At 36.5% G+C, this 19,177-nt stretch overlaps 2 protein-coding genes across 4 annotated transcripts in view; one reads left to right on the top strand and one right to left on the bottom strand.

Moving 5' to 3' along the window:
• The window catches only part of Ssb (small RNA binding exonuclease protection factor La), a 9,024-nt gene extending 320 nt beyond the window's left edge, over window positions 1-8,704 (top strand). The window contains exons 2-12 of the mRNA XM_010606958.3: window positions 1,790-1,865; window positions 4,713-4,816; window positions 4,986-5,160; window positions 5,642-5,749; window positions 5,833-5,933; window positions 6,106-6,177; window positions 6,502-6,544; window positions 6,941-7,081; window positions 7,543-7,729; window positions 7,977-8,108; window positions 8,376-8,704. Of these exons, the coding sequence (XP_010605260.1) occupies window positions 1,800-1,865; window positions 4,713-4,816; window positions 4,986-5,160; window positions 5,642-5,749; window positions 5,833-5,933; window positions 6,106-6,177; window positions 6,502-6,544; window positions 6,941-7,081; window positions 7,543-7,729; window positions 7,977-8,108; window positions 8,376-8,464 (1,218 nt within the window). The 5' untranslated portion in view covers window positions 1,790-1,799 and the 3' untranslated portion in view covers window positions 8,465-8,704. The remainder of the gene's footprint in view (window positions 1-1,789; window positions 1,866-4,712; window positions 4,817-4,985; window positions 5,161-5,641; window positions 5,750-5,832; window positions 5,934-6,105; window positions 6,178-6,501; window positions 6,545-6,940; window positions 7,082-7,542; window positions 7,730-7,976; window positions 8,109-8,375) is intronic.
• The window catches only part of Mettl5 (methyltransferase like 5), an 11,740-nt gene continuing 1,055 nt past the window's right edge, over window positions 8,493-19,177 (bottom strand). Inside the window, exons 2-7 of one of the 3 annotated variants that reach the window (XM_010606956.3) lie at window positions 16,663-16,777; window positions 16,016-16,197; window positions 14,519-14,601; window positions 10,923-10,974; window positions 9,107-9,156; window positions 8,493-8,564 (exon numbers count right to left, since the gene is read on the bottom strand). In XM_010606956.3, coding sequence (XP_010605258.1) covers window positions 8,526-8,564; window positions 9,107-9,156; window positions 10,923-10,974; window positions 14,519-14,601; window positions 16,016-16,197; window positions 16,663-16,777 — 521 coding nt within the window. In that variant the 3' untranslated portion in view covers window positions 8,493-8,525. Of the gene's footprint in view, window positions 8,565-8,755; window positions 9,157-10,922; window positions 10,975-14,518; window positions 14,602-16,015; window positions 16,198-16,662; window positions 16,778-19,177 lie in introns of those variants that run through there. The other 2 variants (XM_010606955.3, XM_010606957.3) reach the window with 2 other exon arrangements.

The following is a 19,177-nucleotide window of genomic DNA, read 5'->3' as shown; positions in this document are numbered from 1 at the left end:
CGTGCCGGGCCGGCGGGCCGGCGTAGCTGCGGGACGCGGTTCCAGTAGGCGCTTTCCCCGCGTCGCTCTGGCAGCCTTTCCGTTCCTAAACTCCACCGCTTTTCGGGCTGCAGAAGCAGGTATTCCGGGCCACCCCCGGATTCCTGGGGAGGTCGGCGTGGGGTGGACGCCGGGGAGTCTCTGGTGGCCCTTGGAGGCCGGGGAAGCCAGGGCCGCAGGAAGACCCCGGCATCACTCTGAGGCTTTTAGGGTCCCTTCACTCCTATCAGGCTAATTGTGTGAACCCGGAGAGCGTGGTGTTTATCACTTCTAGTTAGTTGTACGTTCTGGGAAAATGTGAGATGGAACAAGATTCTAAAACTAATAGGGCAAAAAAGTCTTTTAGGGGTTAAGTCTTTCATAGCTTTGTCGGGGGCCTTATATTACGGTAGTAACTTAGGGTTATATACGTGGTAGACAAACCGATGCATTGAATCCAGATAGATTACCCTTGCAAGAATTTACAGGGGCGTCCAGGTTGTACCATAACGATTAATGATTTCAGTGTGTGAAGCGATGCCTCCAAAAAGTGTACTGATGGTAGCTTATCCCTAAGTTCAGCCAATGGCAGATATTTTGATGAGTTCCTGTTAATGCATTTTGTACAATACAGATGACCAGGTGGTCTGGTAGATCACTGGAAGCAAGTAATGTATGTCTGAAGATTTGGTTTGTGATTTCTAATTACCATCACAGCCTGCCTTTTTTCCCTGCAGTGGAAACTGGTTATAAGTTAACCGATGTGTTAATGAATTAGTAGGCACGCTCTCTCCTACTAAGTGGCTTTAGTGTATTCGTGCTCTTAAAATTTCAGAATATAATCTAACCCCATAAACTTTATATGCTTTTTTTTTTGTATCGGAGATCAGGACCTTGCGCTTACAAGTCAGACGGCAGCACCGCTCAACTAATTCCCCGGCCTTAACCCCATAAACTTCAGTATTGGATTTTTTTCGTTTTAAGAGTTAGAATACGTAGCCGGGCGTGGTGGTGCATGCCTGTAATCCCAGCACTCGGGAAGCTGAGGCAGGAGAATCGCTGTGAGTTGGAGACCAGCCTGGGCTACATAGTGAGTTCCAGATCAGTCTCAACTACATAGTGAGATGCTGTCTCAAAAAAACAAAACAAAACAAAAGAGTTATGATACATAACTTGTCTATATCAAGTTTTTGGTAAGGCAGCTGTGACTAATTTTTAAAAATAATACAGCCTAGCAGGGCGTGGTGGCTCATGCCTGTAATCCTAGCTCTCCGGAGGCTGCGGCAGGATTGCTGTGAATTCGAGACTAGCCTGGGCTACACAGTGAGTTCCAGGTCAGTCTCAACTACATAGTGAGACACTGTCTCAAATAAAACAAAAACAAAAAAATCATACAGCCCACGCCAAACAACACTGGAAGCCATAGCTATATACTGATATATATACTGTATAAATTGATGTGTTAAAAGGTTGAGATGTGGAGTTTTTTTTCCCTTGAAGGACCGCTAAATGAATAGTTTATTGTAAAAGAGGAGACAGTCATTTATTGAGAGGGGAGGCAGATTATCCATAGTTCTTCACATTTCCATTGCTTTTGTTCTTTGGTTGAGATACTGCTTGAGTGGAGAAACCAAACCTGTGAAATTAGAATTTCTTAACTTTCATGATAACAAAGGCATATTAATAATTTTAAAGCATTTTATTCTGGTTAGTCTTGAGTTTTATGTGAAAAAATGATAACCTTTTTCTGCCAATTTGGGGAAATTTACAGATTAGCCACAATGGCTGAAAATGGTGATAATGAAAAACTAGCTGCTCTGGAGGCCAAAATCTGTCATCAAATTGAGGTACGATTTTTGTGCTATTAAACTGCAAAAACAAGTTCCTTGAAATTTAGGGCCCTCAAAACAAGTAACAAAGAACATTCACTTCAGTGTGTAAACTTTTTTAAACATTTGGCTAATCTTAGAATTAGAACAGGTATGAACATTGAAAAGGTAACACTACAGACTGATGTTAACCATTTTATCTTTAGTTTTTTAGTCCGAAAAATAGGGATTTAGTAATATTTTCCTCATAAGGTGATTTGGAGAAATTAGTTAATAAGATGTAAAAACACAAAGGATGCTTGGCACGTACAAGAGTAACCTAAAAATCCATAGTAAGCGCTTTTCCTGTTAAATAACACTTTATATCCTTGAAGATCCTAGCAGTTTATCCTGGCCAGTTCTCTGCTGATATGAGTTTGAGTATTTTAAAAGCCCTCAGCTTTTTTTTTTTGGTACCAAGAATTGAACTTGGGACCTGTGCTCCCCAGGCAGGCCTCCTGGCATGGATTTTTAAAAAATTTAGGTGTTATTTTCAAGGTGAAGTTTTATAGTCCTAGTAACAATCATGGGAAATTATCTGTAAATTTATGTTCTTACTCAGAACAATCAAATTTTTTTCCCTCAATCTCTGAACTATTTAAATTATATTTCTTTGCCATTTAATTTCCAACCTTTTTGTATTAGTATTTTTTTTGTAATTGTGGAGAAAAATGACAGATTATTTATTCTTTGTTAATACTTACGACGATATAAAGATTACATAGAAAAGGTTAATAATGCTCCAGCACAACCTGACACCTTTCGAGTCCCACTTTTTTGTTTGTTTCTTGTTTTGTTTGGTTTTGGTTTTTGTGTACCAGGGATCAGACTCTGGATCTTGTGCTTGTGAGGCATGCGGTGGAACCGCTGAGCTAAATACCTGGCCCTCCACTTTTTTTCTAAGACAGGGTCTCGCTGTATAATTTAGACCTTAAACTCACTGTGTAGCCCAGGCTATCCTAAAAACTTGTGCAATCCTCTTGCCTCAGCTTCCCAAGTGCTGTGGTTTCAGGAATGTGCCACCATACCTGGCAAATCCCACCCTTTTGAGTAATCAAGGTTAAAAGCCTTTTACAATTTTGTTCCATACCCATGCTAGTATATTTTTTAATGGGCATTGTGTTTTACTTTTTCTTTTTTTTTTGAGACAGGGTCTCACTGTGTACTTCAGGCTGGCCTCAAAATCACTGTGTAGCCCAGGTGGGGAACTTGTAGCAGTCCTCTTGAGTGCTGAGATTACAAGCCTGTGTCACTACACCTGGCTTCTGGGCATTTTATTGTAGAGCAGTGTCAGGATTACAGCAAAATTGTGTGAAGATAAAGATTTCTAAACATTCCTCACCAGAGTAGAACATATCTAATATAATTTTTATTTCCTTCCCTTTCCCTCACCAAATACGGGCTGTAATTTGGGAGAAGCAAAGTTGTGTGCCATCAGTGATTTGTTTGTTTTCCTTAGCATGTAGGATCTTTCTAATTTTTATCCGTAATAGCTTGTGTGTGTGTATGTATGTATGTATATAGATTGGGAGTGGTGGTTTTGTTGTTGGTTTTATGTTTGTTTGTTTTTTTTTTCTTGTTGTTGCATTATTGGGGATTGAACCCAGGAAGCACTGAACTACATCCCCAGCCCTAGGCCCAGGCTGGCCTCAGCAAATCATCGTCTGTCTCAGCCTCCTAAGTGGCTGAAATTATAGGCATGTTTATGACTTTCTATATAAATGCTAGCAAACATAGTTAAGCGCTTTTAAAAATAAAATTTTGACACTTACCATTTTACACCTCTACCTGTATGATCATTATCTGTTCAGGTCAATGCGTTACGCTTGTGTTTTATAGAATTTTAAAAAGGTAGGTGAAAATGCTCTCTTGTTGCTTTCCATTGTTTAATTTTTGTACTTTAAAAAATGTCTTTTATCTATTTTTCTATGACTGTTTACTGTATTTTTCCTTCCCTCTCAATCTATAAGAATCTTTTTTTTTTTTTTTTTTTTTCCGGGGATCGAACTCGGGTCCTTGTACTTGCAAGGCAGGCATTGGAGCCACTGAGCTACATCCCTGGCATAAGAATCTTTAACAAACTTATCTTTTTCCTTTTATGCTATTTTTGACATTCCAAGTATTCATAATTGATTTTTTTTCCTATTTCTTCTTGTTTTTGTGGGGCTGAGATTGGACCTGACACAAGCTAATGCACATAATTCTACCAGTGAGCTACATCCTCAACCCTCGTTTTGCCTTTAAAGTGAGAGCTTCTATGTTTGAATTAGATATATATTCATTATTTTTTCTTCGATCTAAAAACCAGAGTGCATAGAGCTGGGTGTGGTGGCACATACCTATAATCCCAGCACTAGGGAAGCTGTGATAGGATTACCCTGAGTTTGAGGCTAGCCAGGGTTAAATAGTGAGTCGAAGGCCAGCTGGAACTACATAGTGAGACGCTGTCTCAAGCAGCCCCCATCAAAGAAATTAGTTTCTTCCACTTTTTATTTAATGATATGTTCTTTCTATACTGAATAGAAACAAAAGTTAACTACATGTATTTTGCATGGGGGGTGTGGGAGGAACTGAACTCAGGTCCCTGCGCTTTTGAAGCAGGCAGTGGTTCCATGACATGTATTTTTAAGGAATAGAACTTGCAAAGTTCCAGGATTAGGGCTGGGAATTTGGCTCAGTGGTTCTGTGCGCGCACACGCGCACGCGCACGCGCACACGCACGCACACACACACACACACACACACACACACACACACACAGTTCCGGGATTGGACTCAGTATTATATAATGCCCTGAAATGTGAAATATATTGAATTATCTTACAGTATTATTTTGGAGACTTCAATTTGCCACGGGACAAATTTTTAAAGGAACAGATCAAATTGGATGAAGGCTGGGTACCCTTGGAAATAATGATAAAATTCAACAGGTAAAAATCTTTTTGTTTGTATTCTGGATCATATTTAGAGCCTTGTGTGTGTTAGGCAAGTACTCTACACACTGAGCTCAAAACCTTTTCATAACCTTTATGAATTGTTTAGATTTTCTATTAATAATGAGCAGTACTACTGAGTGTTAAAATACTTCTACCTCTTTAGACTCAATCGCCTGACAACAGACTTTAATGTAATAGTGGAAGCGTTGAGCAAATCTAAAGCAGAACTCATGGAAATCAGTGAAGATAAAACTAAAATCAGAAGATCTCCAAACAAACCCCTCCCTGAAGTGACTGATGAGTACAAAAATGATGTAAAAAACAGATCTGTTTATATTGTAAGTAAGTCTTTATAATATTTTACATTTCTGTAGAAAGAAGAGGGAGTGGAGTAAGAATATGGTCTCAGGATCACGGTGTCAGTACTTTCTGTATGTCCTTTGGCAGCGTTCGTAACCTTTCTAAGCCTTATTTTCATAAATGGGATAATACTGCCTGCCTAATTGAAATGTTAAAGTTAAATGAAGAAAAATACCATTTATGACAGTCTTTGACATATTTTAAGCACCCAGTGTGTTTTCAGCTATTCTGTTTTTTTATTATGGAAAGTTTCAGGGATACAAAAATAATGTAATATATTCTTCAAATTTTAACCATTTTGTTTCAGATAAAACATTACAGTTTTATTTAAAACTTCTCACCTTGCAAATGTAAAATACAAACTCCACAAAATATTTTGACCATTTTTAATCTATGAATAATGTTTTGTCTCTGCACACTATGGAATTATTTTGAAGCCTGTCTTCCCACTTTCTACAGAAAGGCTTCCCAACGGATGCAACCCTTGATGATATCAAAGAATGGCTAGAAGATAAAGGTCAAGTACTAAATATCCAGATGAGAAGAACATTACACAAAGCATTTAAGGTATGATTTTATGATGATAGAGGCTTTCTCTAGTAAGATACATGGGCCATAATGTAAAAACTTTTCCTTTTTTTTTAAAATAGGGATCAATATTTGCTGTGTTTGATAGCATTGAATCTGCTAAGAAATTTGTAGAAACTCCAGACCAGAAGTATAAAGACACAGACTTGCTAATACTTTTTAAGTAAGTTTTTTTGCTGTTTCATGTACCTATTTAGTTAAACTGTAACCTTGACATATTTTGAGATTTTAGGTGATTATGTTGATAGTGTAAATTCCTTGCTATGTCATGCTTAAGTCATTCAAAATAATTTATTCTTTATTTTATGACCATGGCCTTTGTATTTTGTATTTAGGGAAGATTATTTTGCAAAGAAAAATGAAGAAAGAAAGCAAAATAAAGTGGAAGCTAAATTAAGAGCTAAACAGTAAGTATGTTGAATTAATCATGATATACTTGAATTTCGTAAAGCTTTTAACAAGGTTTAAGTTAATGGTTCTTGGAAGAGCTAATGATGAGCTTTGAATAAATAGTAACAAGCCTTTCTTTATTAATAATAAAATGTGGAGTTCAAGTTACCTTGCTGTGTTGAGGCCGTATTCCAGTGCAGGTCTAGCATTGGATGATCAGAAAACCTAAGGGCTGGCTTTGGTTATTAAATAGTTTTAATGGTCATGATCAGAGTTATTTATTAAGATTTAATTTTCTTACATACTAAGCAGAAACATAATTAAAACATGTTCATTTGTAGAGAGCAAGAAGAGAAACAGAAGTTAGCAGAAGATGCTGAAATGGTATGTATGTATTACTGGTATCTAGCATATCTATAATAAGTTAGAATAGCTTTTAAAAAATCTGAGAACGTGTGTGTTTGTGTGTGTGTTGAGGGGGTGAGTACTAGGGATTGAATTCAGGGCCTTGCACTTAAGTAATACACAAATAATATTGCTTAAAATTATTACTCTGGTAGCTTACTAGGATAGTCTATGACTAAATATTATAGAAGAAATTGTTAAATTAGAAGCCGTTATAGAGTAAAAGATGAGACAAAAGAGAATAAACTATTAAACTATATTAAAATAGGATTTTCTTGCTAGCTTGTTCCTTGTATAGGTATAGAGTGGTATGATCCATTTCTGGTTATATGGTTGTTTTTATAAAAGATTTGATTGCCTTGTGTATTTTCATAGAAATCTCTAGAAGAAAAGATTGGATGCTTGCTAAAGTTCTCAGGTGACTTAGACGATCAGACCTGTAGAGAAGATTTGCACGTCCTTTTCTCAAACCATGGTGAAATAAAATGGATAGACTTTGTCAGAGGAGCAAAAGAGGTTTGGAAACATTCAAATACTTTTTAGCAATCAGTTTATAAGGATTTCTCTTTTTTTTTGGTACTGGGGATCGAACTGGGGTCCTTGCATTTGCGAGGCAGGCAGTGGAACCAGAGCCAAATCCCTGGCAGCAATCAGTTTAAAAATCCATAGAAACTTAATTTTTAGAAGGTAAAATGGTGGAAAGCAATTTTAAAATTGTGTTATTTAAAATAGTCTATACTTGATTATTTACTTTTCATTTTGTCATTCCTGTCATTGGATGTGATATTTGGTGTTTTCTGAATTTGTAGTTTATATCTGTAGCATTCCTTTTCTAATGTTCAGTAAAATTCATTGAAACCAGTAATGGGATAAAAAATTTACAGTGTATGAAACATTACCTTAAGTATAGATTGTATAATTAAGTATAATTGTGGGGCTAAAAACTAAATGGCTTTCATTTTTTGTTGTTGGTTTAGGGAGTAATTCTATTTAAAGAAAAAGCCAAGGAAGCACTGGATAAAGCCAAAGATGCCAACAATGGTAGCCTACAATTAAGGAACAAGGAAGTGACATGGGAAGTACTGGAAGGAGAGGTGGAAAAAGAAGCTTTGAAAAAAATCATAGAAGATCAACAAGAATCCTTAAACAAATGGAAGTCAAAAGGTCATTTCTTTTGATTTTTATTAACAGTTTGGTTATTTTATATCATTTGAATAAATATTTTAATCCATGTTCAAGAATAATGACAGCAGGGCCAGGGATTTAGCTCAGTGGTGCCACTGCCTGCCTTACAAGTGCAAGGCCGAGTTCGATCCCTGCTACCAAAAAAAAAAAAAAAAAAAAAAAAAAAAAAAAAAGACAACAGACTTGCAATTTTCTCTTTACTGAATCTTCAATTATATCTCTACAGGACGCAGATTTAAAGGAAAAGGAAAAGGAAATAAAGCTGCCCAGCCTGGATCTGCTAAAGGAAAAGTACAGTTTCAGGGCAAGAAAACAAAATTTGATAGTGATGAAGAACGCAATGAAAATGGTGCAGCTGGTAAGTTTTTTTTAATTTGCCACAGAGAACAGGGATAGTTATTTCTTTGGAAGCACTATCTTTAGATTATTATGGTTTACTTTGATTTTGTTGTTCTTTAAGTGGGAGAGTATTTGGTAAGTTTAGCAATCTGAAGATCTGTACTAAAAGAAAAGACTTCTAATTAGAGGAAAGTTGTTGCATTAAAGCAGCTATTAATAATTGTGCTTTATATGAAAATGGAGCAGTATTTACAGTGAATTTAACGAAAAGTCTGTTATTTTACAGGACCAGTGAAAAGAGCAAGAGAAGAAATAGACAAAGAAGAACCTGCATCAAAACAACAGAAAACAGAAAATGGTGCTGGAGACCAGTAGTTTAGTAAACAATTTTTTTATTCATCTTAGGTTTTAAGCTGCTTTTTGTCTTTGGAGGCTTTTAAAAAGAAAACCGAATTAGGTCCACTTCAATGTCCACCTGTAAAAAAGGACAATTTTTTTTGTTGTTTTAACTTTGTCTTTTTGTTGTTATCCACACACATTTTTTTAAAATGTATTGTTCTGTTTGTGTTCACGATACAAATGTCAAAAGGAAGATTCTTCCACTAAATTGCCTTTGTAACATGAGAATGTATTAGTATAAAATAACAATATATACTATATAAAAAGTAAGAATTCACTTTTTACTTTTTGTGCCCTATTTAAGATTTTCAACTATAGAGTGTTAGCTGTTTATTGTGAGCCCTTCTCACACTGGTTTTTGAGACAGTGTCAGACGGCCTGAGTGAGTTCAGGCTGGCCTTGAACTTACTGTGAAGCTTTACCTGGCTTCAGGCAATTTTCCTGCTTCAGTCTCCCAAGTGCTGGGATCACAGATGTGTACCACCACACCCAACTTTTACAGCTAATCTCTGGGGCTGGCTTTATATATTTACCCAGGCAATTTGATAATAGTGGAAATATGATTGGTTGAAGAGTTTTCAGTACTGAATGCTGGATGGCCAGAATCAAGAGACTTACTGATTTCTTTTTATGAAAGTTATATAATGCTGGCAGGTCATATCGAAGCTCTGTAAAACAAAAGCCACGTACAGATTAAAATTACATTTCCAAACATTTACCACCCTTAACTAAAAACAAAACTAAGAAGATATTAAATGCTTACAAGTTTAACAGCTCAGACATGTCACTTGAACATTTCTCCTGATAACAGCTTCAAGTTTAGCTGTGATAAACTGGGTGTGGTTTTTCTGCCGTTTGACCATTTATACCAAAATTTGAGATTATGGGGAATTTGAAAAGAAAACCAAAAAAATCCTTGAAGTGATAGGACCTGTTTTTCACTTCCTAGTAATTTAGCTGACATAATCTTTTTTTTTTTTCCCTCACTGAGTTTATTGGTACATTTTAGGTGTACAGTACAGTTACATTCATCTTGTACCTTTACATGACAGGTCTTGGTTCTCATTTTTTAGCTGATATAATCTTAACCAAGCTTACTTCAAAATCATTTTGTTCAGATTTTAGTAGTGGTAATAAGTCACTGGTTACTTTGCTTCTGAGTGCTAAAATGAAAGCCCATTTTTCATACTCTTTCCTCTACGATGTATTTTAGATAAATGGCAATCCGCTATCTTTCCTTTATCCCAACCTAAATTATAGCCCTGTCATTGTTCTCAAGTATTAATGTGTACTCTAAACACCAAGGTCGTGTTGAAATTTAGTAAATTTGAGTGAAAGCTGAAATTCTGTATTTCTAACAAGCTTCCAGAGATGTCACACTGAGGGTCTGGAGACCATATGTATAGTAAGGTTTTGCCTTGGTATACTACTGGGACTGTTGTAATAAAGTGACCTTTATTACTTATCTGTTAGGGTGCATAAGTAATGACAATACTGAATATAATAGGAAAAACAACAGATCTTTTAAATACATGGATACTAATTATTATGAGTAATAACATACTTAGCCAATTCATGGTTAAGTTTTTTTATTATGTAAATATGTTCTCACACTCTTTCATTTTAGGCTTTTCAAAAGTATTTGGATTAGTGAGGTATGATAGCACATGGCTGGCTGTAGTCTAGACACTTGGGAAAGTGTCTGAGGCCAGCCCAGACTATGTAGCTAGACTGTCTTAGGTTTTTTTAAAAAAGTGTTTGCATTATACTTCCTAGTTATTTCCTATTGTAATATTTGTGAATATCACCCAAATGAGTAAAAAAATGTATTAAATACGATTTACGCACAATGTGAACATTGACATTCTATCTAACATCAAAAAGAAAAAGGTCAGTGCCTGACTTGGGAATCAGAAAATTGGGAGATAAGTTAGGGATAACCTGGTGACATTTTCCATGAACAGATTTAAATCAAGGTCCTAACCAGCTATGAGGCATGTACTCACTGTGATGGTATATGACTAGAGTATCTAAAACCTGGGTGCTGTTAGAAATTCTCAGCAAGCCGGATGTGGTGGCACACAGCTTTAATCGCAGCATTCTGGGAAGCTGAGGTAGGAGGATTTAAAGTTTGAGCTCAGCCTGGGCAACTTAATGATTTGGTGAGACCCTATCTCAAACTAAAACAAAGAATGAGCATATATAGCTCATTGCAAAGACTCTGGGTTCAACACTTGTTAGTACTGCCAAAAACAAAAAAGCATAAATTGAATGTTGTGCATTTCCTCCATTTCCAGTCCATTACCAATCATACACATTTACCACAATGAAAAACATTTTATACTGTATTATATTTTTTCATTACTTGTATAAACATTTTGGTTTGGTTAATATTTTGGCCCTTTTAGATAATTAGGATTGAGATTTATCTTACCTGCAAGAATATCTATCTTGACTTTCCATTCTGCAGCTTTTTTCTGAACATGCTAAACACAAATAACATCTTCATGTGAGCTGGTTTTTAATGACTTTTAAAACTGCTTTTACTTAATATTGCAGATTAACTTTTCAAACTTAAAATTTCATGGAAATTAAATTCTTACAGATACTTCAACTAGATGGGTAGTACTTTGTAAATCAGAAATCATGCCATTTCACAAGTGGCACATGCCTGTAATCCTAGCACTCAGAAGGCTGAGGCAGGAGGATCACAAGTTTGAGGTCAGCTGGAACTACATTGTGAGACCATGTCTCAAAACAGCGCATTTAACAAAAGGTAAAAAAACTCAAATCCAGTACACATGGTTTCTGCAGTATTATTATATTACATTAACACATATAACTAAGTAACCTAGAAACTGGTATTTGGCAGAGATGGTATTTAGCAGAGATAATGTCCATGAGCAATTAAGTGGTAGCATCTACAATAGCAGCATGGCCTCTGGAACCAGACTGAATACCATTACAGATCTGCTTACTAGCTATGTAACCCGGAGCAAATTACTCATTCTGTTCCTTGATTTCCTCCAATCAGGATAATCCATTGGATTTTTGCTGACTGAAAAGTGTTTTGAACTGTCCTATCAAACCATCCAAATATGTTATTAGCTGTTTTAGGTCTGAAACTCTAGAACTACTTCATAAAGGATTACTAAATTTTAGTTACTAATTTGCTGATTGATTGCTTTACTGCTGGGTGTGGTAGTGCACTCATTCTAGCAGTCAGGAGCCTGAGGCCAGAGGATCACCATGAGTTTGAGGTCAGGCCTGGGCCACACAGTTCAAGGCTAGCATGGACTAGATAGTGACACCCTATCTCAACCAAAAATGCCCTAAATAAATAGTAAAAAAGTATATACAATATTACAGCATTAATGAAAGTAAAGAAAGTTGACCACAATCCCCCAAATAAACTATTCACGCAAAATTTAGAAATACTGTACTAGGGATGTTAAAATTGTTACAAGCATTTTGTCCATTTTGACAATACTTAATTGGTATCAATTAGAGTCAAAAGATAACTTAAATTTTTCCAGTTTTTAGGTACCAGTATTTCCAGTGTTATAAAATAATACTTTAATGTTTGTGCTTGCGATATTCCTGAGTTTAATCTCAGTGCTGGTCATATTTGAGATCCAGAAGTTCTATAAAAGGATATAGACTAGTGTAAATTATAATGTAATGTATATTATAATTAAAATGGAATCATAGAATCCTTGATAAGTTTGTGAGAAATTGTGGCATTTCTTTGCCACCTAAACCCTGAAGGAAAGAGAGTTTAGATGTTAGAATATATAATAGGGTATATAGTTCTGCCAGAGATCTAAAAGAGCTAGTGGGTGAACTTTGGATAAACAGTAGCACCAGGCTTGCCTACTGTGCTACTCTTGTCAAGTCTATGAGCCAAGAACTAAAATTTTAGAATGCTAGATGTAAAATAGCAGCTTTCAGAGTCAGGATATTAGTGAGTTTGCCAGGACACTTTTTTTTTTTGGAAGTGGGCAGGTGTAGAACTCAGGACTTCACTAAGCTACATAAACCTAAATGTTTCTATTAAACAGTTACCAGGTGCAAATCAAACACTTTAAATAAAAGGTGTATAGTTAAGGGGTTTATGATAAGCTTCAGTAACAATGCTGCTAATTAAACCTGAAATAAGCAAAATTATAAATTTGTAGCAGGTAAATTTACAGCATAAAACAGACTATCTTAATATTAGAAGGAAGTCTATCCCTCATCATACCTCCTTCCCAGTGTGCATGATTAATTTCTCACCAGATTAATTAGTTTTTAGTTACTATGCTTATGGAAATATTCTGCTCTAAGTAAAAAAAGAACTTGAAATAATTTTTTTTAAGAGTTCAACCCTGAAGCCTAGCAAGGCACTGCTAATACTGCTGCCACCTAATGGTGAAGCATGACGATACTAAACAGTGAAGATGAGTTCTGATAATGTGAGGAAGTCACTCAAATACAGTAACTAGATTTTCCTGTAATTGCACCTTTTTTAATTGTCATATTTTGCTGCATGAATTTTAAGAGTTAGATAAAGTTCATGTCATGCCCAGTTATGCAGAAAAGTGTTCATAAGAGGCCAGAGTGCTTATCCTTAGAAAGGCCTCCTGGTACATCTGGCCATTGCTAGAGCATGGGAACTTAAAACTCTGGGAGAGTTTTGACTCCCTACCCCCTTGATAAAAGTGGCTCACTGTGCCTGAGCTGTTTATGCTGAACACATGTATTCTTAATGGGAATATGGAATTTGGGTGTCATAAGGGGGATTCTTTAATGATTGGTGCCCAATAAAAACATAAGAACGGCGACTAATGAGCTTCTGTAGCTGGCAATACTTCACAAGTTTTGTCACAATTCATGATGGAAGAATTAAGTGTGTCCTGTTTTAGTCTACTGGGAGAAGACGGGAAGCTTATACCTGTTGCCCTCGGACTGCCCAGTGTACCTTTCTTTGATTTGGCCCTGAACCCTTTTGTAATAAGTCATAGCTAGATATATAAAACTATATTCTGGATCCTGTGAGATTTCCAATGAATTAACTGGCAGGTGGTTTGGGGGCCACCCAACCCAAGTTTTTTAGATACCATTGTACAGTATACTAGTGTTTGCTTTCATATGAACGATTTTTTTTTTTACCAGTAAATGTCTTGCTTTCTGTTGCCTGTGTGTACTATTACACATCATCAGCAGTTTCTTTTTAGTTGTTTGACTTTATACTTTAAAAAGTTACTAGGTCACCATTTAGAACGTGTTTCCAAAAGGATTTTTATATGTTCATGAATATTTTTCCTTCAAAACCACTTTAAAATTCTTTAAAGTACGTGTTAAACATAACAGCCACCAACACATAAGATTTAGATATGCCAGACACTGATCTAAGTGCTTTATTAAATATGAAGTCAATACTTAAAATTGTATAATGTCCTTTACACTAAGTACTGTATAAGTTAGTGCAGTATAAGTGAGGGAACTTAAGCTTAAGTGCCTTGATCAAGATAACACAGTTCTTAATCACTGACCCCCCAGTTTCCCTGAATACATCTTACACACACATGGACGCACGCTTACATCCACACACCTCCCGCATTATATTTTGGCAAAGAGGAAAATGGAAGAGGTAGTTTCTGAATGCAGATCTTTGCTGAAGGTTCAGTATTTTAAATAACTAGGGCTTAACATGTCCCTAAAGCACATAAGCCACATTGACACTAGGACAAAAGGCATTGTCCCAGAGACAACCAGAAGGTATGGAAACTAGTTTTAGCACCCTTCTCCCTTTATAGTTCCTTTCCTGCATTAGTTCTATGTGAACAAATCTTTGATGAAAGAAATTAGTAATGCATGCTAGGAAAAAAAGCTAATCACATATCCAGCTGGTTAAAGAGAAAATTCCGTTTTTAAGTGCTAGATATCAAAAAGGCCAGGAGAAACAAGACACTGGTATCTAGCATTGACAGCAATTTCTAAAAAGAGTCCCATTTAAAAATCAGTGACTGTCAGGTGATTTAAACTTACTTCTCTAGTTGAGGATTTGTGTAAAGAATATACTGCTGTTCTTGCCATTTCCAAAGCAATCTTCAGAAAAGCCATATCTATCCCTGTGGAAAAAAGAAAAGCCCCAGTAGATTATGTATTATCAAAGTAAAGGTTAAAGAATAGGATTTAGAAAAATTTCCCCCAAAGTCCAAAACAGCCATTTCAAGTTCTTTCTGCAATAACTCATGATATAAAACAATAAAATTAAACAAATTAAGTACAGTATTTTGTTAAGGTTGAGAGAATAAACCAGAATTAAAACTGTCTTGGTTAGAAAATAAGGCTAAATTTTAAAATATCATACCCCAAATTATTGACTTTCAAAAAGGGGAAAAGGGAACATGTAGAATAGTAATCATCTTGGTGGGCTTGGTGTACCTTTAAAATTCTCTTAAGACTTCTTGCCTTCCCTGCCCATAGTGTATCCAAAATCAATAGCTATAGTGAGTCACTTATAGATGGGTACATTTTGAAATCCTTAGGTGTTTTAGGCTTTAAAAATATATTTTAAGCCAGATGTGGCGGTGTACCTATAATCCCAGCATTTGGGAGGCTGAGGCAGGAGGATCACCATAAGTTCGAGGCCAGCCTGGATACATAGCAAGTGCAAGACCAGCCTAAACTACATTTGAGAGACCCTGTCTCACTCCTTGCAACACAAAAATAAGATTTTAGGCACTTGGGGAGGTATAGTGTAGTTCTATAGCATGTGCGTACCAAGGCCAAATTCAATCCCAGTGCGCCACCCCCCGAAAACATAGTAAAAGTATAAAATCCTGGTGGGCATGGTGGTGCACACCTGTAATCCCAGCACTCTGGAGGCTAAGGTAGGAGGATCGATGCAAGTTCAAGCCCAGCCTGAACTATGTGATAAAAGACCCTTTCTCAAAAAAAAAAAACAAAAAATTATAAAATCCTTCATATCTTCATTTTCATTCATAACTTGGCAAATAATTAGGTATACAAATAATAAATGATAAGTTCCCAAGTTTTTGAAAAGGGTTGAAAAATTCAATTCCCTAATCATGTATACACACACACACACACACACACACACATTTTGGTATTGGGATTGAACTCAGCGTTGGGCTTGCAAGGCAGGTGAGGTGCCACTGAGCTAAATCCCAGCCCTCTTAATCATATATTCATAAACTGAAATTTAAATTGTAGTAAATATATAAGTAAGAGCCTGGTTTATTTAACGAACACTATAATTAAATTTTAAATAAAATTTATAATAATTTATGTTTTACATTGCAGTACTGGGGATTGAACTGGGATTTGCACTAGGCTACATCCCCAGCCCAGTTTTTATTTTTTGAGACAGGGTCTCACTAAGTTGCCCAGGCTGGATTCAAACTTGTGTCCTTCTGCCTCACTTTCCAGAATGAGTGTACCACAATACCCACCCCAGAAAATGATTTCTAAAATTTGCTTTTCTATAAATATATCAATACACCCAATTACTTTACTAACCTTTATTATTTTTGGTCCCAAAGGGAGGATTCATAATCACTGTGTCAAATGACTTGGGCATTCTGTTAGATAATGAGCACACATCATACTGAATCATATCAACATTTGTTAATTCAAACTCTTCCACATTCCTATTAAATATTTCCAGTGCATCTTCATCTATGTCGAATCCAACACATAACCTATAAATAAAAAATAGAGTGGCACTTTACAGCTCCCAAGTCAAAAATAAAACTAGCTATTTTACTAATTACTTTTTAATCCAATTGACAAAGTAAGAGTGAATGTTGCTTTTCCACAGCATGATTTCCCAACACTGAAATCATGGGAATGCAAACTCAAGTTTATATAGAAAGGACTACTCTCTTATTACTGTAAATTTGGGGGAGTCTTGCTACATAGTCCAGGCTGGCCTTGAACTTGCAGTGATCCTCCTACCTCATCCTCCTGAGTGCATGTGCCTCTACACCCAGCTTATAATTTATTTTATATAAAAGTTTTTGATCTGCCCATTCAAAATGTACTCAGTATCACATTATTTCTCCGCTCATCTCATCCTGGAGAATCCCATGGATATAATTCGGTTGATTCTCTTTACACTTGTTAAAGCCACCCCATACCCAAATAGTATAAACTGGATCACCTACCCTGCTCCTAACATTGCAGTTCCAATGCTAAGCATTCCACAACCACATCCTAGATCTGCAACCACTTTATTTTCAATGTCGTCATATGTGTTATGGATTGTATAGAGCATACAAGCTAGAAAAAAAACATTAGGATATAAGTAAGCAACGTGATTACTAAAATCCAATTTGTGCAAATGACTTCTAAAATTTCTTGTTTTGTAGTACTTAGTCCACCTCCAAATGATGTTTTAGATTATTTTTTTAAAAGGTGTAATAATTTGGTATGTAGTAAAAGGCACCAAGAAGGAGAATAGTACATCAATGGGTCCCCAAAACTAGTGTCTGCTAACTATGAAAGAATGACAAATGACCTGTCTCTAAGTTGAAATCAGAAAAAATCAAGAAGTTTCAGTCTTTTCAAGATTGCTAAGCTGGGCATGATGGTGCACGCCTGTAATTCCAGTAGTTTGGAGGCTGAGGTAGGAAGATCTCAATGAGTTCAAGACCAGCCTGAATTTCAGGGTGAGACAGTCTCAAAAACAAAAAACAAAACAAAAAGCCCTAAAACCAAAACATACTGCTTACCCTCTCTTGTCTCACTCCAAATAGCTTGTTTTCCTTTGATGCTGAAATATTTTTATAAAAGAACAGTAAGAATAGGTTTTATAATATCCTTCCTTATCAGAATATAAATCTGTCAAACCTATATCAGTCTCCAAAACTGTTTCGAAATTTTATTGATCTGAGAAATCTGCAAGTTGAGGCACCATTAATATCAAACAAATTAGCATTAAAAAAAAACTTGTTTTGCAAAAAGTTTATCACCAGAACACAGATACCATGAACTACTATACCTACAATATAGCTTTTCAACACACAGGATCTACAGCACACATTTCATAATCTACAAATGAGATCTGATAAGAGAACTCAGGAGCCAGGTGGAGGCTGTTGAGGCTAAAAGTTTCAGACACAGGCTCTTGCATATACTGTAGGTTATGTAGGTTAGGCATGAGTGACATTAGTGTGTGTATCTCCCTGTGGGTATCTGAACTCAACAAGGGCTGCTGACCATCATTGATACCTGAGGATCCAGAGGTTTTATTAAAAACAAAATTACAGGGCTGGGGATTTACCTCAGAGGTGCTACCACCTGCCTCTCAACACAAGGTCCTGAGTTTGATCCCTGGTACCATAAATAAATACATACATATATACATACATACACATTTACTGGGATATTTCAGACTGACCATGCTGTCCTGATTACTGCTACAGCTGATTTTTATATTCTAAAAAGTTAAATCCTGCCAGCCTCATGGCACAGGTTTGTGATTCCCATAATCCCAGCTTCTCAGGAGGTTGAGACAAGATGATTCAAAGTTCAAGGCCAGTCTGATTAAAGTAGTGAGGATCTGTGTCACAATTTTTTAAAAGGGGTAGGGCTTAGGGCATAGCTCAGTGTTAGAGCACTTGTCTAGCGTGAACAAAACAATGGGTTATACTGAAAAAAAATTCCTTTAAAAAAGTCAGAAAAAAAAAGCAGAAGACTAAGAAGTCCTCAGCTAAATTGATAGAACTAATTGACCTAGAGAGTTTTGTGTGAACTTTTGGATGGGACTACAATGTAGTAGTTCGCTGCAGGTATGCAAATAGCCAGTTTAGAGACTACAGTATTTTGCAGTTGTTAAAGATTCCACCTTGCAGCTGCTACCCACAGATTAATTTTCCCATGAGTTCTCACTGACTTTGGAAACACATTTGATCATCCTGTATTCTCTCCTGCACTGTCTGTCAATCCGTAGCATCAGAGACCAATGCTTTTTCTCAGGTAATTTGTTAAAATGGAAATGTATCATCTTTATACAAGTATTCTGATTTTGTTAAGCTCTGTCCTTTCAGTCCTTTTGCTACCAACTCCAGTATTCATTTCTAGGATATGATAGCACAGAAATCCTTTCCGTGGCATTTCACTGCAGCAGGAAATTGATCCTTAGCAGGTACCTTTTGTTTTTTGTTTTGTTTCGTTTTGTTTTTTGAGACAGGGCCTCGCTGCATATTCTATCCTGACCTTGAACTCACCATGTAGTCCATGCTGGGCTCGAACTCGCAGCGATCCTTCTGGTGGGATTACAGGTGTGCGCCATTATGCCTGTTTTAGCAGGTACTTTTTGAGCTCAGTAGAACCAGCAACCTTTTTTTCCCCCACAGTACTCGAGACTAGGCCAAACTAAACTACATCCCCCAGATCCTTTAAAAATTACTTTGAAACAGCGACGCTTAAGTTGCTTAGGTTGGGCTAAAACTCGCGATTCTCCCGCCTCAGCCTCCTAAAACCAGCAACTCTTTTAGGCAATTCAGGGCTGATGTACACTAACAAATTCCTAGCTCCCAAGGAAACAGTAAGAAGATGTCAAAGTGTTAAGAGGTGTGCATAAAACCAATCTGTAAAATGATAAAGCGCGTGAAGTGTGCACGGGGGGGGGGTTGTCCTTGGTCGCGATTTCAAAAAAGACCTCTCAATGTGCCACAG

The sequence above is a fragment of the Fukomys damarensis genome, unplaced genomic scaffold (assembly GCF_012274545.1).
Source record: "Fukomys damarensis isolate Sample0158 unplaced genomic scaffold, DMR_v1.0_HiC HiC_scaffold_26, whole genome shotgun sequence".
Taxonomy (NCBI): domain Eukaryota; kingdom Metazoa; phylum Chordata; class Mammalia; order Rodentia; family Bathyergidae; genus Fukomys; species Fukomys damarensis.
The sequence above is the reverse complement of the archived record's forward strand: the minus strand, read 5'-3'. Positions and strand labels throughout refer to the sequence as shown.